This window comes from Oryctolagus cuniculus, chromosome 14 (genome assembly GCF_964237555.1).
Source record: "Oryctolagus cuniculus chromosome 14, mOryCun1.1, whole genome shotgun sequence".
Lineage (NCBI taxonomy): Eukaryota > Metazoa > Chordata > Mammalia > Lagomorpha > Leporidae > Oryctolagus > Oryctolagus cuniculus.
In genome coordinates, this window is record NC_091445.1 from 62,839,296 (window position 1) to 62,859,453 (window position 20,158).

Sequence of the window (20,158 nt, forward strand, 5' to 3'; positions counted from 1 at the left end):
AAAAACATAAAAGATTTGTTACCAGAATTCTATAAGAGATCGTTAAGTCTAGGTGAGCTGTGTTGATTTATCTGCTTCAGGTGACGGCTGAAATCAAGGTGTCAGCAGTCCTAGGCTCTTACCTGGAGGCCGTGTGTCTGTGTGTGTGGGAGAATCATTGCATGCTGATTAGTTCCTTGTAGCAGGGCTGTGGTCTCTTTCCTGGTTGTCAGACCGTGTGTTAGCTCCTTAAGGTATCTGCCTTGCTCTTCATGGTCCTCTTTTCATCCTCAAGCCAACTATAGAGCCCCCAGTCCTTCTCATGCTTTGGGTATCTTCTGCCATTGTCTAAAAGCTTAATTATACCTGCAGAGTCCCTTTTACCATGTACTCTGACATTTCACAAGTTTTAAGGGTTAAGGTATGGACATTCTTCTTTCTTCCTACCACACCAATGTTGTTTAGAGGGCTATGGATTTCAATAAATTAGAGTAGGGCGGGGAAGTCGGCTGGTTAACGGCACTTAGTGATGACATTTCATTAACCATTCTCTGTGATCTCAGCTTTTCTTTGATATCTTATGGTTATCTTGCAACTTGCTATAAATTAGATAAAGTGGTTATTGATAAGTCAGTAAGTATTGAGTATGTAAAATTTGGCCAGCTTATTGCAAGACAATCACTGTCTGCCACTTCCTCCTGTTTTTAGGGAAAAAAGCCCGCACATTTGACTTGGAAGCGATGTTTGAGCAAACTCGAAGAACAGCGGTGGAAAGAAGTCGGAAAACACTGGGTAAGAAAAACATATTTGCCCTTTTATTAGTGTAAATACTGTATATAGTTTATATAAGTCAGTTGACAGTAAAAAAAAGACAGTAAAAATGTTTCAAAATTGTTAAAATACTGTATGTGCTGGTTCCTTTGGAAGCAGAATCTGAAGGAATTTTTCTTTTTTTAAACATAGTTTGCAACAAAGTATAATCAGAGATCTGATTACTGAAATTCTATAAAGTGTATTCTGTGAACAAACAAGGATTCTCAATTTGTTGGAATCAGAATAGCAGTTTATTGCCTCTCCCTCCGCCTCTATCTGACTCTCGTTTCATTTTTTTCTTTCCTGCTTACAGCGGAACCAGTATTTGGAAGGCTGGGCCAGCGGTGGCTCTCAGAGCTGTATACACCACTGAATGTTGACCCAGACAGTATAGAAAATTGGGACATACAGTGACTGTGGCTGCTGCTGTTGAATCCCTGCTTTAATGAGTTGTATCAGACACATAATGAAGGCTTTACTTTCCAGACTGCCCTGTGTAGCAGATGGTTGCCAATTCTAGGTACTGCCTCAGGGTCGTTCAAAGAGACTGAACTCTTGCTTTCCATGGCTCTGATTCAGATCATTTTTACGTTAGAAAAGGAGTAGGTATAACCCGATAGAGCAGAAAGGGCTAGGAATCAGACTGACAGCATTCTTGGAAAAACTGTTATTTAAATTATTATTATTATTATTATGGTACTTGCCACTTTTGGTTTTAAAATTGTAAATTGTATAGCAGCAATATCTAGTGTTTGGGCACTGAGCTTGACATGAAATAATTTTGATCTTTGTAAGAAAATTATTTTTTAGTGTTAAGAATTCTTGACAGCTATCTGCAGACACTGTTTTTTTTAAAAAGACTTTTGTAATTATGTGAAATTTTAAACACCAAAGTATAGTCATGAACTATACTATGTACCTCTCATTCATATTCATCCACTATAACAATTCAACACAAGTGTTATTTCCATCGACTCTCCCAGTGTTAGAGAATTTTCAAGCAAATCCTGGATATGTCATTTCATCCATAAATATTTTGGTGTCCTTTTTTTTAATTTAAGATTTATTTTATTTATTTGGAAGAGTTACAGAGAGAGGTAGAGACAAGAGAGGGGTCTTCCGGTCTTCCAATGGTTCACTCCCCAAATGGCCATGACAGCTGGAGCTGAGTCGATCTGAAGCCAAGAGCCAGGAGCTTCCTCTGGGTCTCCCATGTGGGTGCAGGGGCCCAAGTACTTGGGCCATCCTCTGCTGCTTTCCCAGGCACACTAGCAGGGAGCTGGGTTGAAAGTGGAGCAGCCAGAACTTGAACTGGAGGCTGTATGATATGCTGGCACTGCAGGCCAGGGCTTTAACCCACTGTACACAGTTTTAGCTCTGGTGTGTTCTTTTTTAAAAAATATTTATTTGTTTGTTTGAAATATAAGGTGACAGAAATATAAGGTGACAGTTTGTTTGAAATATAAGGTGAGAGAGGGTGAGACATCTCAGAGATAACTATCTGCTGGTTCATTCCCCAAATGCCTGCAATAGCTAGGGCTGGACCAGGCCAAAGCCAGGAGCTCCATCCAGGTCTCCTAGTTAGATGGCAGGGACTCAAGTACTTGGAACATTATCTGCTGCATTCCCAGGCACACTAGCAGGAAGCTGGAATGGAAGCAGGGTAGCCTGGACTCCAAAATGGGATGCTAGCTGGTATCATAAGCAGTGGCTTAACCCCTTCAGCACAACGCATTCCTTTTAGTATGTTTCTTTCTTTCTTTCTTTTTTTTTTTCTTAAAGATTTATTTATTTATTTGAAAGAATTACACAGAGAGAAGAGATGCAGAGAGAGACAGACAGAGGGGGGTCTTCCATCCGCTGATTCACTCTCCAGTCGGCTGCAATGGCCAGAGCTGTGCCAGTCCAAAGCCAGAAGCCAGGAGCTCCCTCCTGGTCTCCCATATGGTGCAGTGGTCCGAGGACTTGGGCCATCTTCCACTGCTTTCCCAGGCCATAGCAGAGAGCTGGATTGTAAGTGGAACAGCCGGGACTCGAACTGGCACCCATATGGGATGCTGGTGCTTCAGGCCAGGGCTTTAACCCGCTGCACCACAGTGCCGGCCCCTTAGTATGTTTCTTAGAATAATGAGGATTCTCCTAAAAAAATTAACCATAATACCTATAAGAAATAGGAAAAGCCAAACTCTTTTTTCTACTCACATACTTTACTTCTGACCTTGGTGTATCAGAGTTTTTCCTTCACTCGTAACACTACGTGTATCTGAGTTTTTCCTCAACCATCAGTTTTGCAGTAGACACCAGCTGAGTGTGTACTCACTCAGTTAGATTCTGACACTATTTACTTGAAGACTGCCAAAAAACTGCCTCTGCTTTAGATGCTAATCACAGATACTGTATTGTGATGTGTTCTGATGGATTGACTGTACATTGGTATTCCCATGGTTCTCCTTGATTGGATAATTTGCTAGGAAGCTCACAGAACTCAGGGAAATTCTTTGCTTATGCTTACTGGTTTATGATAAAGGGTATTACAGAGGATACAGATGAGCACCCAGGTGAAGTAATACATTTGGCAATGTATGGGGCTGGGGCGGGAGGGGGGATGGCATGTGGAGCTTCCTTCTCTCTCTCAGTACCAACACCTCACATCTTCACCATGTTCATTGATCCTAAAACTCATCAAATAGCAGTTTAAGAGTTTTTAATGGAGCTTAATTTCTAGCTACCCTCATTTCCAAAGTGTGATGGGGTGGGCTGAAAGATCCACTCACCTAATTACTTCGTCTTGCTGGTGAGTAGTCCCATCCTGAGGCTGTCTTAGAGGGCCATGCCCTAAGTTCCCTCAGTAGCTTAAACTCAAGCATGATTAAAAGGGGCTCCTAGTGAGTAACAAAAGATAATTCCTGTCACTCTGGAAATTCTAAGGGTTTTAGGATCTCTGACAGGAAATGGAGACAAAGAACAAATATAATCCATGATACTATTATTAAATCCACATAAACCAAACAATTTTAATGTCCTTAAACAAGATACAAAGACATGCTACTTGTGGTATACTTATAAATTTATAAAAATTTTATTGAATGCTTATATGAAGTGTAAATGTCTTGTATTTATGTCTTTAAGAATGTCATAAAATGTTGAGCAGTGGTTGTCTCATTTAGTGTTTTGTTTGTTTGTTTTTTTTTTTTTTTGAAAGGCAGAGTTAGAAGGAGAGAGAGAGATCTTTTATCTGCTGATTTACTCCCCAGATGGCTGTAACAGCAGGGTCTGGACCAGGAAAAACCAGGAGTCTGGAACTCTGTCTGGGTCTTCCATATGAATGGCAGAGACCCAAGCACTTGGATCATCTTCCTCTGCTTTCCCAGGCACAATTAACAGGGAGCTGGATGGGAAGTAGAGCAGCTGGGATGCCAGCATTGCAGCTGTCAGCTTAACTCACTGTGCCAGAATGCTGACCCCCAGTTTAATCAATTTTTTTCTGAAAGATTTAATTTAGGGGCCGGTGTTGTGGCATAGTGATTAAAGCTGCTGCCTGTGATGCCAGCTTCCCACATGACACTGGTTCAAGACCAAGCTGCTGCACTTCCGATCCAGCTCCTTGCTAATATGCCTGGGAAAGTGGCAGAGGATGGCCCAGATACTTGCACCCCTGCACCATGTGGGAGACTAGGAGGAAGCTCCAGGCTCCTGACTTCAGCCTGGCCTAGCCCCAAATGTTGCAGCCATTTGGGGAGTGAACCAGAGGTTAGAAGATACCTGCCTCACCTTCTCTGTAATTCTGCCTTTCAAAGAAATAAAAAATAAATCTTAAATTTGTTTGAAAGGTGCAGAGAGAGGGAGAGAGAGACAGAGAGAAAGAGATCTTCATCCTCTGGTTCATTTCCCAAATGACTGCAGTGGTCAGGGCTGGGCCAGACTGAAGCCATGCGTCAGGACTTCCATCTTGGTCTCCCACGTGGGTGGCAGGCCAAGTACTTGGGCCATCTTCTGCTACCTTCTCAGGCACATTATGAGGAAGCTGAATCTGAAGTGGAGCAGCTGGGACTCAAACTGGTGTTCATGGGATCTGGCATTGCAGGCAGTGATATAACCCAGAACACCACAACGCTGACCCTAAATAAAAGGTTTAGTCTCTGGTACCATGCCTTGTAAGATATGTTTTTGATATATATTTGAGGAGGTTGAGTTGAATTTAGAACTGGTATGCTACTTTAAAAGTAGAATCCTATTTCTTTGTTTAATGTTCTTTGTAGAATTTTCAAAATGCCACAATTCATTGGAAAGAGTTTGGGGATTGGAGTTGGAGGATTTAGATTTAAGGTTGAGCCCTACATTCTGCTAGATGAATAGCACTGGATGGATTTTTCAAATTTTTGATCCTTAATTTCCCTGTTAGCTATATATGATAGGGTCAGCCTTAGAAGATTCTTAAAGGGATTAAAATATTGGGCATACTATCTTGTAAACAGTAAAATAATTTGTAAATATTTAAATTTTTTTTTTTTTTTTTAACAGGCAGAGTGGACAGTGAGAGAGAGAGACAGAGAGAAAGGTCTTCCTTTGCCATTGGTTCACCCTCCAATGGCCGCCACGGCCGGCGCACCGCGCCTATCCGAAGGCAGGAGCCAGGTGCTTCTCCTGGTCTCCCATGGGGTGCAGGGCCCAAGCACTTGGGCCATCCTCCACTGCACTCCTTGGCCACAGCAGAGAGCTGGCCTGGAAGAGGGGCAACCGGGACAGAATCCGGCGCCCCAACCGGGACTAGAACCCGGTGTGCCGGCGCCGCAAGGTGGAGGATTAGCCTAGTGAGCCGCGGCGCTGGCCTGTAAATATTTAAATTTTGATAAATTTTTTAAGCAAAGCCTGTGTATATTCCACATAAGAGGAATTTGGAATTACTAGATTTCTAAATTTTTAAAAGTTGTCTCAAGTCTATGTTTCCCTTTGATGTTTGTGACCAAGTTAAATGTATTGAACTTTATTGATTTCCTATTACATCTTTGGATTTAGACTGCTGTTTCTACTCAAAAACAGGTATCTAATTGAACATCTGTTTGAAAGATCTAGTTATCTTGTAAATAGAAAATACTGTTTAGATAATTTATAGTTGTATAGTAGTATTCAAACAGTATGGGAAATTATTCATTGTTAAGAGATTTTGGTGTATGTGTTCTTCTAAACTTGGCAATCAAATTACTTCAGACTGTGGTATTAAAAGTAGATGTGCTGGCGCTGCGGCTCAATAGGCTAATCCTCCGCCTGCGGCGCCAGCACACCAGGTTCTAGTCCTGGTCGGGGCGCCGGATTCTGTCCTAGTTGCCCCTCTTCCAGGCCAGCTCTCTACTGTGGCCTGGGAGTGCAGTGGAGGATGGCTGAAGTGCTTGGGCCCTGCACCCCATGGGAGACCAGAATAAGCACCTGGCTCCTGGCTTCGGGTCAGCGCGGTGCGCTGGCTGCAGCGCGCCAGCTGCGGCAGCCATTGGAGGGTGAACCAACGGCAAAGGAAGACCTTTCTCTCTGTCTCTCTCTCACTGTCCACTCTGCCTGTCAAAAAAAATTAAAAAAAAAAAAAAAAAAGTAGATGTTAGATTTGACTTACTTTAAAAGCTTAAGAATTATATGGGCATTATTAATACTACTTTAATTTTTTTATTTTTTATTTTTTTGCCAGGCAGAGTTAGACAGTGAGAGAGAGAGAGAGACAGAAAGAGAGTTAAAGACAGTGAGAGAGCGACAGAGAGAAAGGTCTTCCTTCCGTTGGTTCACTCCCCTAATGGCCACTACAGCCAGTGCTATGCTGATCTGAAGCCAGGAGCTGGGTACTTCATCCTGGTCTCCCATGCAGGTACAGGGACCCAAGCACTTGGGCCATCCTCCACTGCCCTCCTGGGCCACAGCAGAGAGCTGGACAGGAAGAGGAGCAACCGGGACTAGAACCCGGGGTACCGGCGCCTCAGGCGGAGGATTAGCCGTTGAGCCACAGTGCTGGCCAATTTTTATTTATTTTGAGAGGTAGAGAGCAAAAGCACTCCCATCTGCTGGTTCACTCCCCAAATACCTGCAATGGCTGGAGCTCAGCTAGTGCTGAAGACTCCAGGTCTCCCACATGGGTGGCAGGAACTGAATTAATTGAACCATCACTGCTTCTTTGTAGTGTCTGCATTAGCAAGAAGCCAGAGCTGGGAACTGAACTCAGGTACTCTAATGTGGGACACAGGTGTCTTAACTAGTACAGGCATTATATTAATCTTAGAGTTTTTCCTTGGGCATTCATACCATGATAGAGGAAATTAAGACTGAAAACTTTTTGAAAAAGATATTTGAAAGAGATCTTTTTTTTTTTTTTTTTAAAGATTTATTTATTTATTAGAATGAGTTACACAGAGAGAGGAGAGGCAGAGACAGAGAGAGGTCTTCCGTCCGCTAGGTCACTCCCCAGATGGCCACAATGGCTGGAGCTGTGCTGATAATGAAGCCAAAGACCAGGAGCTAGGGGCTGCTTCTGCTTTTCCCACGTGGGTGCAGGGGCCCAAGGATTTGGGCCATCTTCATCTTCCACTGCTTTCCCAGGCCATAGCAGAGAGCTAGACTGGAAGAGGAGCAGCTGGGACTCGAACTGGCACCCATATGGAATGCCAGCACTGCAGGTGGTAGCTTTATCTGCTGCACCACAGTGCCAGCCCTGAAAAAGATCTTTGAACTGCTGGTTTACTCCACAAATACAACAACTGGGGTGGGCCAGGTCAAAGCTGGGAGCTAGGAACTCAGTTTGGGTTTCCCATGTGGGTGGCAGAGACCTAAGTTCTTGAGCCATCATTTGCTGCCTTCCAGATATACATTATCAGGAAGTTGGAATTGGAAGTGGACCCAGAACTCAAGCCCAGGTGTTCCGTATGATAGCAGATACAGGCATCCCAAGTGATATCTTAATCGTTACGCCAGATGCCTGCCCCTTTTATTTGTTTTTATAAAGGCTTATTTATTTGAAAGACTGACAGAGGCAGAGAGAGTGAGCTAGCTACGTCCTGCTGGTTCACTCCCCAAGTGCCCACAACAGTCTGTACTATACCAGGAACTCTATCTGGGTCTCCCCTATATGGTGGGCAGGAAACCAAGTATTTGTGTCATCATCTGCTCCTCCTGTGTAGATTAGCAGAAAACTGAATCAGAAGTGGAATAACTGGGAATCACTCCCAGGCACTCTGATACGGGATGCAGGCAACCTAAGCAATGGCTCAACCTAGTGCACCCCAACATCAGTCCTAGACTTTTTGAATAACTAGTTTAATTGTCTCTTTGTGGATGTGAACTGTTTTGATTGCTCAGTACTCTAAAAAGGATGAAGTGCTGTAAAATCTTAATACGCATTGTAATCTGCAAATTACAATGATATGAATTGATTTTTAATGTTTCATGTTCTCAAAACCTGTAATTATGTCTGTGACTTGTTAGTGGTATAGACCCTTTTTTAGAATTGTTATGAAGAGGGGCCGGCGCCGTGGCTCACTTGGTTAATCCTCCGCCTGCGGTGACGGCATCCCATATGGGCACCGGGTTCAAGTCCACTCTAGCTCTCTGCTATGGCCTGGGAGGGCAGTGGAGGATGGCCCAAGTGCTTGGGCCTCTGCACCCGCTTGGGAGACCAGGAAGAAGTTCCTGGCTCCTGGCTTTGGATTGGTGCAAAAGTACCGGCCATAGCAGACATTTGAGGGGTGAACCAATGGAAGGAAAACCTTTCTGTCTCTCTCTCTCACTGTCTATAACTCTACCAATCAAATAAATTAAAAAAAAAATTGTCATGAAGAGATAAATGGGGAGGAAAATTTTTTGCTTTCATTTGGATATTTGAATGTGGCTGTGCTTTGGATGGATTATGAACCTTTCCTGTTACATGGTGAATATGTCTTTAAATGATTTAAGGTGAGATTTGAATATGATTTCTTTTTTTTTTAAGATTTATTTATTTTACTTGAAAGAGTTACACATAGAGAAAAAGAGAGGCAGAGAGAGAGAGGTCTTCCATCTGCTGGTTCACTCCCCAGTTGGCCACAATGGCCTTGAATATGATTTCAAAAGATGATTTAGTTATCCTGAAGAGAGCTTTTTACAGAAATTAGATGAGTTTAAAAAATTAAAGAAAATTTTGTTCATTACTTTTTGAAGAGCGAGAGAGGCATAGATAGAGAAAGATCTTCCATATATAGTTCACTCTTCAGATAGCTGGTACCAGGCCAGGCTGAAGCAATGAATCCAGAAGCATGGATCTCCTGCATGGGTGGCAGGGACTCAAGTGCTTGATTCATCACCTACCTCCTTCCAGGTTGTACATTAGCAGAAAGCTTTTGGGGCTGACATTTGGGATGGTAGTTAAATCACCACTTGGAACACCCACATCCCTATTGGAGTGCCTAGTTTCAAGTGCCAGCTTATGCACACTCTGGGAGGCAGCAGGTGATGATACAAGTACTTGGGTCCCTGCCACCATGTGGGAGATTCAGATTAAGTTCTGGCTCCTGCCTTTGGCCTGGCCCAGCCCTGGCTATTGAATGCACGTGGGAGGTGCACCATCAGATGGAAAATCTCTGTCATTTTCTTTATCTGTCACTCTGGCTTTCAAATAAAATAAACAAAAACAACTTTCTTTTACCTGAAGCATTTTTCTTTTCTAATTAAATTCTTCCTCATTCAGCAAGGCAAGTCATTTTTTTTTTTTTTTCTTTTGTAGGAACTATTTCATTTCTCCTCTGGACATAGTTTTTTCTTGCCTGTGCTTCCATAACACTTTAAAAACATTATAAATATAATATTGTTCATGTCTTGAGGGTAAAAACTTTGTTCTTCATATTTATACTCACGTGCATAACACAGAGCTAACTATGTAGTAGTTATATACCTGAATATTTAATGAAGTAATGACTGATGTAGAAAAATTCTCATCTGATATTTTACTTCATAGTATTTTGGCATTAAGCAGGTTTATAATTAAATATAGAAGTTTTATGGAGACCAGGAAGAAACACCTGGCTCCTGGCTTCGGATGGGCATGGTGCCGGCAGTAGTGGCCATTTGGGGGGTAAACCAGCGGAAAGGAAGACCTTTCTCTCTCTCTAACTCTGCCTGTCAAAAAAAAAAAAAAGTTTTATGAAATTAGTGTACTAGTTAATTGCTAAAAATTGAAACAAATGAAACCATTTAGCAAGATTTCAGTCTAATAGGTAAAAAATATTTTATTTCTGGTATTTTCTTTTCCTGTACATTTTGTCTTTATTTTTTTTTTTCTGGTTAAGCAATTGCTGTAGTGATTGAAATTTTCAAATATGGAGCTACCTTCCTTTGAATCTATTCTTCCTGTGACTTGGTCCTCATGGTTTTGGATATTTATTATTAACTTGGATGAAAGTACACATATATGAAGTGCTTTTGCAGATACAGTTTAGCGAAATTGGTAACAGTTTGAAAGTGTAAATAGGAAACTATCATAAAATAAGTTTCTTATAAGAATAAAAGGTGTTAGGGAGCAAGTGAATTCACTTTTCTTAAGAAAAGATAGCATATTTAGAGTTTTTCTTACGGTGTACTTTCTTCCACATTTGGTAAAAGTGAGTAATCGCTCTCAGAGTTTACAGTCTATTGAAATCTGTTTGTCTTTGATTTTTATCCATACCTGCAATGAGAAAAATAAATTTGTTTTTTCTAAAACGTCTTCCTTTTTTTCTTTAATGAATCATTAGCTGACAGCAGGAGCATCTGTGATTAGAAAATATTGAGTCTTTGTTAGTATAACAAAAGTTAAAATTTTTAAAGTTAAAATGTTAGATGTTTTAGTAGAATGAGGCCAATAATTTGTAGTAAATATCCATCTGTAAGGAGTACTAGTTAGGGAGCAGATCAGAGTTTCTGTATAGTCTGGTGTGTAAGCAAGCAGTAACAGCCTGAATTTTACAGCCCTTATGGAGGGCAGGCTCACTGCTGTTTAAGGTAGGTGCTGCTTCTTGTTAATTTTAGAGTCTAGGAGATCTGATATCCAGTTGTGGATCCAGACCTCAATCCACTACTTGGTAACTAAATACCACTGTTAATTGCACAAGTTACTTATCTTTTCTATGCCTTCTGTTCCTCAGTCATGTAGAGGGATACCAGTATCTATTTCCAAGGTTGTTATTTTTTTTATTAAAGATTTATTTATTTATTTATTTATTTATTTATTTGAAAGAGCTATAGAGAGGCAGAGAGAGAGCGTGTGTGAGAGAGACAGGTCTTCCATCTGCTAGTTCACTTCCCAGATGGCCACAGTTGCTGGAGTTGAGCCGATCCGAAGCTGGGAACTTCTGGGTCTCCCACACAGGTGCAGGGGCCCAAGGGCTTAGGCCGTCTTCAGCTGCTTTCCCAGGTCACAGCACAGAGCTGGATGGAAAGTGGAGCAGCAGGGACTCAAACTGGCACCCATATGAGATGCTGGCACTGTAGGTGGCAGCTTAACCTGCTGTGCCACAGCATGGGCCCCCCAAGGTTGTTCTGAAAAGTTGAGGATTTAGTTTAAGAAGTGCTGTTTTTTTGTTCATTTATTTATTTGAAAGAGTTACAGAGGGAGGGAGGGGGAAAGAGAGAGAGAGGTTCTATCCATTGCTTTAGCTCCCCAGATGGCCTTAATGTTCAGGGATGGGCCAGGCTAGAGCCAGGAGCCAGGAGCTTCTTCTAGGTCTCCCATGTGAGTGGCAGGCCCCAAGCACTTGGGTCATCTGCTGCTGCTTTTCCTAGGCAAATAGTAGGGAGCTGGCTTGGAAGTGGAAAAGCTGGAATATGAACTGTTTCCCAAATGGGATGCTGGTGGGCAGGCCACAGTTTTACCTGCTTTGCCACAATGCAGACCCCAAGAAGTGCTTAAAATAGTATCTTATGCATACCCCCATGTCTGTAATAGCTGCTCTTTTGTTAATTAAGTGATTTTAAGATACATTTGAAATAGGCTGGCACCGCGGCTCACTAGGCTAATCCTCCGCCTTGCGGCGCCGGCACACCAGGTTCTAGTCCCGGTCGGGGCACTGGATTCTGTCCCGGTTGCCCCTCTTCCAGGCCAGCCCTCTGCTGTGGCCAGGGAGTGCAGTGGAGGATGGCCCAGGTGCTTGGGCCGTGCACCCCATGGGAGACCAGGAGAAGCACCTGGCTCCTGCCTTCGGATAGGCGCGGTGCGCCGGCCGTGGCGGCCATTGGAGGGTGAACCAACGGCAAAGGAAGACCTTTCTCTCTGTCTCTCTCACTGCCCACTCTGCCTTTAAAAAAAAAAAAAAAAGATACATTTGAAATAAAAAGTTACATTTGGCTACTTGCAACAAAGTCATAGAAGTTAGAGGATTTTAAATGGTTCAAATAAGTGGGGCCGGCTGGTGCTGTGGCACACTTGGTTAATCCTCCGCCTGTGGCGCTGGCATCCCATATGGGCGCTGGATTCTGTCCTGGTTGCTCCTCTTCCAGTCCAGCTCTCTGCTGTGGCCTGGGAAGGCAGTGGAGGATGGCCCAAGTGCTTGGGCCCCTGTACCCGCATGGGAGAACCAGGAGGAAGCACCTGGCTCCTGGCTTCAGGTCGGCGCAGTGCTGGCCGTGGCTGCCATTTGGGGAGTGGACCAGTGGAAAGGAAGACCTTTATCTATGACTCTACCTGTCAAAAATAAATAAATAAATCAAGCTAATCTTTAAAAAAAATGATTCAAATAAGCAAAATTTACAATCTTGTAAGACGATTCTAGAATGAAGTTCATCTTCTGAGTCCTGATGTGAAGAAGAGAGAAGTTTTTTCCTTCATTCTGCTTTGCCAGTTTCAGGGTGTTGGCTTGTCCTAAACTGACTGTTCTGTTCCCAAAATATCAAAGGATGCATAGATTACCACAGCCAGAAAGGAGGCTGTTTTGTCTATATATTTCTGTTTAGAAGTCATAACTTTTTTTTTTTTTTTTTTTTAGATTTAGTTTGAAATGCAGGGGGCGGGGGGAAAGACAGAGATCTTCCATCTGTTTGTTCATTCCCCAAGTGGCAGCAATGGTGAGGGTTGGTCCAGGCTGAAGCCAGGAACCTGGAACTCCATCTGGGCCGTTGTCTGCTGCTTTCCCAGGTACATTATCAGGGAGCTAGATCGGAAGTGGAGCATCTGGAACTTGAAATGGCATTCCAATATGGGATGCTGGCATTGCAGGTGGCAGTTTAATCCACTGCACCACAAGCTAGCCCTGAATATTGTGGTTTTCTTAGCAAGAAATGCCAAGGGAGTGCTAGTGGAATAGGCAGCTAATGATATCTCCCTCAGTATCCTTTCCTGACTAATAACAGAATTGGCCCTAACACCTGAGGGAGAAGCTGATCCTAGAGTACAAATGCCCTCAACTCTCACCCAAAGGCTGTAGAAGAGTCACTGAGAGATGGTGAGGTAAGGAGCTGAGCAGGCGCAGTCTTACATCTGGACACCATGCTTCTGCTGTTTTTCTAATCTTCTCCAGTGTCAAGAGTGCAGCATTGGGCCTGGTGCTGTGGCACAGCAGGTTAATGCCCTGGCCTGAAGTGCCGGCATCCTGTATGGGTGCCGATTCTAATCCCGGCTGCTCCTCTTCCGATCCAGCTCTCTGCTATGACTTGAGAAAGTAGTGGAAGATGGCCCAAGTCCTTGGGCCCCTGCACCCAGGTGGGAGACCCGGAAGAAGTTCCTGGCTCCTGGCTTCGGATTGGCACAGCTCCGGCCGTTGCAGCCAATTGGGGAGTGAACTATCGGAAGACCTCTCTCTCTCTCTGCCTCTCCTCTGTGTGTAACTCTGACTTTCAAATAAATAAATCTGGCCGGCGCCACCATAGCTCAATAGGCTAATCCTCCGCCTGCGGCGCCGGCACACGGGGTTCTAGTCCCAGTCGGGCACCGGATTCTGTCTCGGTTGCCCCTCTTCCAGGCCAGCTCTCTGCTGTGGCCAGGGAGTGCAGTGGAGGATGGCCCAGGTGCTTGGGCCGTGCACCCCATGGGAGACCAGGATAAGTACCTGGCTCCTGCCATCGGATCAGCGCGGTGTGCCGGCCGCAGCGCGCCTGCCGCGGCGGCCATTGGAGGGTGAACCAACGGCAAAGGAAGACCTTTCTCTCTGTCTCTCTCTCTCACTGTCCACTCTGCCTGTCAAAAAAAAATTAAATAAAAATAAAATAAAACAAACAAATAAATAAATCTTTAAAAAAAATGCAGCATTGCACAGAAAAATCAACATGAGCTAGAGCTCCAGAGTATTTGCCTTACCTCTTCCTGAATTTTGTGACATGAAAGACATGTCAAACTTCCTCATTGCTCATCCTCAATGTCCTAGCAGCAAAAGACCGTAAGGAATACAACAAGTAGGACATTTTCAGTGTATTATATTGCATTATTAAAAAAGATATATTTATTTATTTGAAAAGCTGAGTTACAGAGGGAGAAAGGGAGAGACAGAGATCTTTCATCTACTGGTTCACTCCCCAATTGGCCATATTGGCAGGAGGTGGGCCAGTCTGAAGTCAGGAACCAGAAGTTTCTTTTAAGTCTTCCACATGGGTCCAGGGGCCCATGTACTTGAACTATCTTCTGCTGCTTTCCCAGGTGCATTATCAGGGAGCTGGATCAGAAGTGGAGCAGCTCGGACATGAACCGGTGATCATATAGGATGCTGGCGGGGCAGCCTGAAGTTTAACCTTCTACAGCTGGCCCTTATATCTCTTTATTAAATGAAGGAAAAAATGTTACAGATTACCTCTAGATATTGAGGACAGTGGCCACTGAGAAACTATTCATATAATTTCGAAACTTCTTGTGACCTTCTCCCCCCAGTTGTTTGAGTGATATTTTCAAGGAAAAGAGATTTTTTGGTAATTTTTTTTTTTTTTTGTATTTATGAAGTAAACAACTCTACAAGCCTGATATGGTGGAAAGTTTTAGTAGATGGTTTCTGACTAAAAATCCAGTGTAGAAAATTCAGAAATGATGCCGGCGCCGGGGCTCACTAGGCTAATCCTCCACCTGCGGTGCCGGCACCCCAGGTTCTAGTCCCGGTTGCTCCTCTTCCAGTCCAGCTCTCTGCTGTGGCCTGAGAGAGCAGTGGAGGATGGCCCAAGTGCTTGGGCACCTGCACCTGTGTGGGAGACCAGGAGGAAGCACCTGGCTCCTGGCTTTGGATCGACGTAGTTCCGCCTGTAGCGGCCATTTGTGGGGTGAACCAATGGAAGGAAGACCTTTCTCTCTGTTTCTCTCTCTCACTATCTGTAACTCTACCTCTCAAATAAATAAATAAAATCTTAAAAAAATGTGAATTATGTAAGATCTTACCTTTGAATGTTTTCTCTTTAACATAATCATCTTTTTACATTGTTCATTTATGGTTACATACCATTCCGTCTCCTGGTTTTGCTTAGTGTATCTGTTAATGTTTCCTCTAGTTTCTGTATTTTCTATCATTTTTTTGGCTGCATTTTATATTATGTTGCTAGAAAATAATTTTATTCAGTTCTCCCAATTTGGCCATTTAGGTTGATAATTTTTTATTGTAATAAAATAGGTACAAGAAAAATTTTTACCATTTTTAAAAGATTTATTTATTTATTTGAGAGAGTTACAGACAGAAAAGGAGAGACAGAGAAAGAGATCCTCCATCCACAGGTTCACTCCCCAGATGGCCACAATGGCCAAGGCTGGGCCAGGCCAAAGCCAAGATTCAGGAGCTTAATTTGGGTCTGTCATGTGGATTCAGGAGCTCGAGTACTTGAACCATCTTCTAATGATTTCCCAGGCACAATAACAGGGAATTGGAGTGGAAGTGGATTAGCGGGAACTTGAGCCAGCATCTATATGGATGCCTGCATTATAGGCGGTAGCTTTACCAGCTGTGCAACAATGCCAGCCCTGAATTTTGCCATCTTAACTATTTTTAAGTATACAGTGTTGTACAACTAACTTTACCATCCATCTTCTCTTTTTTCCTCAGAAATCTTTTATTTAAGGACTATAAACTTCATGTTGTTTTTTTTTTTTTTTTTTTTTTTTAAGATTTATTTATTTGAAAGAGCCACACAGAGAGAGGAGAGGCAGAGAGAGAGAGAGAGAGAGAGAGAGGGCTTCCATCCGATGGTCCATTCCCCAGATGGCCACAGCAGCTGGATCTGTGCCGATCTGAAGCCAGGAGCCAGGAGCCTCTTCCACCAGGCATCCACATGGGTGTGGGCCATAGCAGAGAGCTGGACAGGAAGTGGAGCACCCGGCCTCGAACCGGCGCCCATATGGGATGCTAGCGCTTCAGGCCAGGGCATTAACCCACTGTGCCACAGTGCCCGGCCCCCAAACTTCATGCTTTTTATAAATATAACTTTGGGAATATAATGATTGTTCCCACAGAATCTGTCCTCCCACCCATGCTCTCACTCCTCTTCCTCCTCCTCCTATTCCCATTCTTATTTTTTACTAAAATCTATTTTCAGTTAACTATACACATATGACTATACTGAAAGTTCAACAAATTGTATGAAAAAATAATTGTTCTTCAACAGAGGAGACAAGAGCTGTTCCAAGTCATTGCATCTTGAAGTGTTAATTTCACTTCTATAGATTACATTTTAGGTGTCTATTAGTTATCACAGATGAAGGAGAACATATGGTGTTTGTCCTTTAGGGACTGCCTCATTTCACTAAGTATGATGTATTCCAGTTTCATCCATTTTCTTCTGAACAAAGGATTTCCCCCTTCCTTCCTTCCTCCCCTCCCCTCCTTTCCCCTCCCCTCCCCTCTCCTCTCATGTCTCTCCTCTCCTTTTTTACTGCTGTGTAGTATTCCATGGTGTATATATCCCGTAATTTCTTTATCCAGTCTTCAGTTTGATGGGCCTTTGGGTTGATTCCATATCTTAGCTATTGTAAATTGAGCTGCAGTAAACATACCATCTATCTTTGTAACTTTGTTCATCTGGTTAAACACTCAATTCTATACTCATTAAAAACTTCTTATTATCTCTCCTCATTCCACCATTCTAGTTTGTCCCTGATTTTCACTACTCTAGGCTACCCCATGTAAGTAGTAATGATATTTGTCTTTTTGTGACTATTTCACTTAGCACAGTAATCTTCAAGTTTATTCAGGTTGTAGCATATGGCACAATTTCTTCCTTTTTAAGGTTGTATTAATAGTCTGTTGTATGGCTATACCACACCTCCCTTATTTATTTTTCTTTAGATGGACACTTTGGTTGCTTCCATGTTCTAGCTGTTGTAAATAATGCTATTTTGAACATGAGTGTACAGATATCTCTTTGAAGCCTTCCTTTCAATTTTTTGGACATACACCTAGAAGTGGGATTGCTGGATCAGATAGTCATTCTTATGTTTAACTTTCTGTGGGACTGTAGTATTTTTTTTTTGGGACTGCAGTATTCTTTCACAGTGGTTGTACCATAGGTTGGTAATTTTTGGGGTCACTATAAGTTACATCTTTCTGAAGATTAATTTTCATAATTTCTTTTTTTTTTTCAATTTATTTACTTGAAAGGCAGAGTTATAGAGAGGCAGAGGCTGGGGTACGGGGGAGGTCTTCCATTTGCTGGTTCACACCTCAGATGGCTGCAGTGGTCAGAGCTCCACTGATGTGAAGCCAGGAGCCAAGAGCTTATTGTGCGTCTTCCATGCAGGTGCAGGGCCCCAAGGACTTAGGCTGTCTTCTGCTGCTTTCCCAGGTGCGTTAACAGGGAGCTGGATCAGAAGTAGAGCAGCCGGGACTCGAATTGTTGCCCACATGGAATGCCAGCACTACAGGCGGTGGCTTTACCCACTATGGCACAGTGCCAGCCCCTCAGCATTTCTAATACTGACAGATTTTGAATTCTAACTGTTAAAGTTTTTTATCTTTTCAGAAGCAAGAGAAAAAGAGGAAGAAATGAACAGAGAGAAAGAATTAAGAAGACAAAATGAAGACATTGAACCGACATCTTCAGGCTCCAATGTGGTCAGAGATTGCTCAAAACAATCTTCTAGGTACCAGATTTTTCTTAAAAGGCTTTTATTAAAATATCTTTTTCTAGGTATTCCTGATAGTATAAAGTTGAGTGATTTCTTTTAGGCAATTGTGTATCCCTGGGACATTAAAAAGGCCTGTTATTTTGTGAATGGAATTTCAAAAAATATCCTAGATAATACTGTTGAAGTCTGTTTGATGATGATGGAACAACCATATACAGTTAGAGAGTTGTTGACAGCTTTGCATATTTTTTCATGCTTAATTTGGCATTTGTATCTTTTGTTCATCTTTCAAACATTTTGCATATATTATAACCTTTTTTAGTAGGCTCTTATTGAAATATGTTTTAAAAAAGAAAATGATTCGAGACACATTATAAAGTTTACTGAGTTGTAGGAAAAAGCAGCTGCTACAATTACTTTAAAATGGGCTATAATACTGTGTAACTATTAACTTTAAAGAACCAAATTATAGATATCAAATATGGATAAAATATAAGAAACCCAGTGTCTAAATATATTTTTTATCAGCTTGGTTTTATAGACTAATCATTGGTCAAATATAATGTCTACTGTTGAATTAACATTCTTCTATTTTTGGTAGGAAAAAAAAGATCTTCAGCAAAGCTAAATACAGAAAATGCCACTTGTATAATTTCATTTTTTACTCACCTGTTCTCTAGTGTGGATCTTTAGTGTCTGAATGCAGGCTTTTGAGCAGAATATTTATTTTTGAAGATTTATTTATTTATTATTTGAAAGAGTTACACAGAAGCAGAGAGACAGAAAGAGGTTCTCCATCCACCAGTTCACTCCCTAAATGATCGTAACAGCCAGAGCTGGGGCGATCTGAAGTCAGGAGCCAGGAGCTTCCCCCGGGTCTCCCATGTGGGTGCAGTTCTACTGCTTTCCCAGGCCATAGCAGAGAGCTGGATTGGAAGTGGAGTAGCTAGGACTCAAACTAATGCCTATGTGGGATGCTGCCACCATAGCCAGCGGCTTCATCCATTAGGCCACACCATCAGCCCCGAGCAGAATCTTTTTTTTTTTTTTTTTTTTGACAGGCAGAGTGGATAGTGAGAGAGAGAGACAGAGAGAAAGGTCTTCCTTTTTGCCGTTGGTTCATCCTCCAATGGCTGCCGTGGCCGGCGCGCTGTGGCCGGCGCACCACACTGATCCGATGGCAGGAGCTAGGTGCTTATCCTGGTCTCCCATGGGATGCACGGCCCAAGCACTTGGGCCATCCTCCACTGCACTCCCTGGCCACAGCAGAGAGCTGGCCTGGAAGAGGGGCAACTGGGACAGAATCCGGCACCCCGACCTGGACTAGAACCCAGTGTGCCGGCACCGAAGGCGGAAGATTAGCCTTATTTTTAAAAGATTTATTTATTTACTTGAAAGACAGTTATACAGAGAAGACCAAGAGATATCTATCTTTCATTTGCTGGTTCACTCCTCAAGTGGCTGTAACTTTTATTTGCTTCAGAGAAGTTTATGTTAGTTGCCATTCAAAGATTGAATACATAGAGAAGTGTGTCCTGTTTCCTGTGCAGTAAAACTTGAGGATATGAAAGAAGTATTGATGTTATTTAAATTTTAAGGTAGGCATTTGTATTTCAAGAAATTTATAGTCAGAAAGTGACTTTTGCTTATAAATTAGTTCCTAAATTTAAATTGTACAAATATTGATATTATTTAATACTTTGTAAAAATATCTTTTAAAAGTCTTCTGGGGAGCTGGCGCCGCGGCTCACTAGGCTAATCCTCTGCCTGCAGCGCCGGCACACTGGGTTCTAGTCCAGGTCGGAGCACCGGATTCTGTCCTGGTTGCTCCTCTTCCAGGCCAGCTCTCTGCTGTGGCCCGGGAAGACAGTGGAGGATGGCCCAAGTACCTTGGCCCTGCACCCTATGGGAGACCAGGAGAAGCACCTGGCTCCTGCCTTCGGATCAGCGCAGTGTGCCGGCCGCAGCGGCCATTGGGGGGTGAACCAACGGAAAAGGAAGACCTTTCTCTCTGTCTCTCTCTCTCACTGTCTACTCTGCCTGTCAAAAAAAAAAAAAAAAAAAAAAAGAAGTCTTCTGAGGAAAAAAATAGGGTTTAACTTTTTTTAAAAAAAGATTTATTTATTTATTTGAAAGAGTTATGCAGAGAGAGAAGGCGAGGCAGAGAGAGAGGTCTTCCATCCTCTGGTTCACTCCCCTAAATGGTCGCAATGGCCGGAGCTGCACTGATCCGGAGCCAGGAGCTTCTTCTGGGTTTCCCACGCGGGTGCAGGGTGAAAGGACTTGGGTCATCTTCCACTGCTTTCCCAGGCCATAGCAGAGAGCTGGATCAGAAGTGGAGCAGTCGGGACTTAAAGGGTGCCC

The 20,158-nt window shown here is 42.9% G+C and overlaps 1 protein-coding gene across 1 annotated transcript in view; it reads left to right on the top strand.

Moving 5' to 3' along the window:
- Nucleotides 1-20,158, top strand: part of WDR70 (WD repeat domain 70) — a 313,385-nt gene that overhangs the window by 5,365 nt on the left and 287,862 nt on the right. The window contains exons 3-4 of the mRNA XM_002713983.5: nt 688-771; nt 17,689-17,809. Of these exons, the coding sequence (XP_002714029.2) occupies nt 688-771; nt 17,689-17,809 (205 nt within the window). The remainder of the gene's footprint in view (nt 1-687; nt 772-17,688; nt 17,810-20,158) is intronic.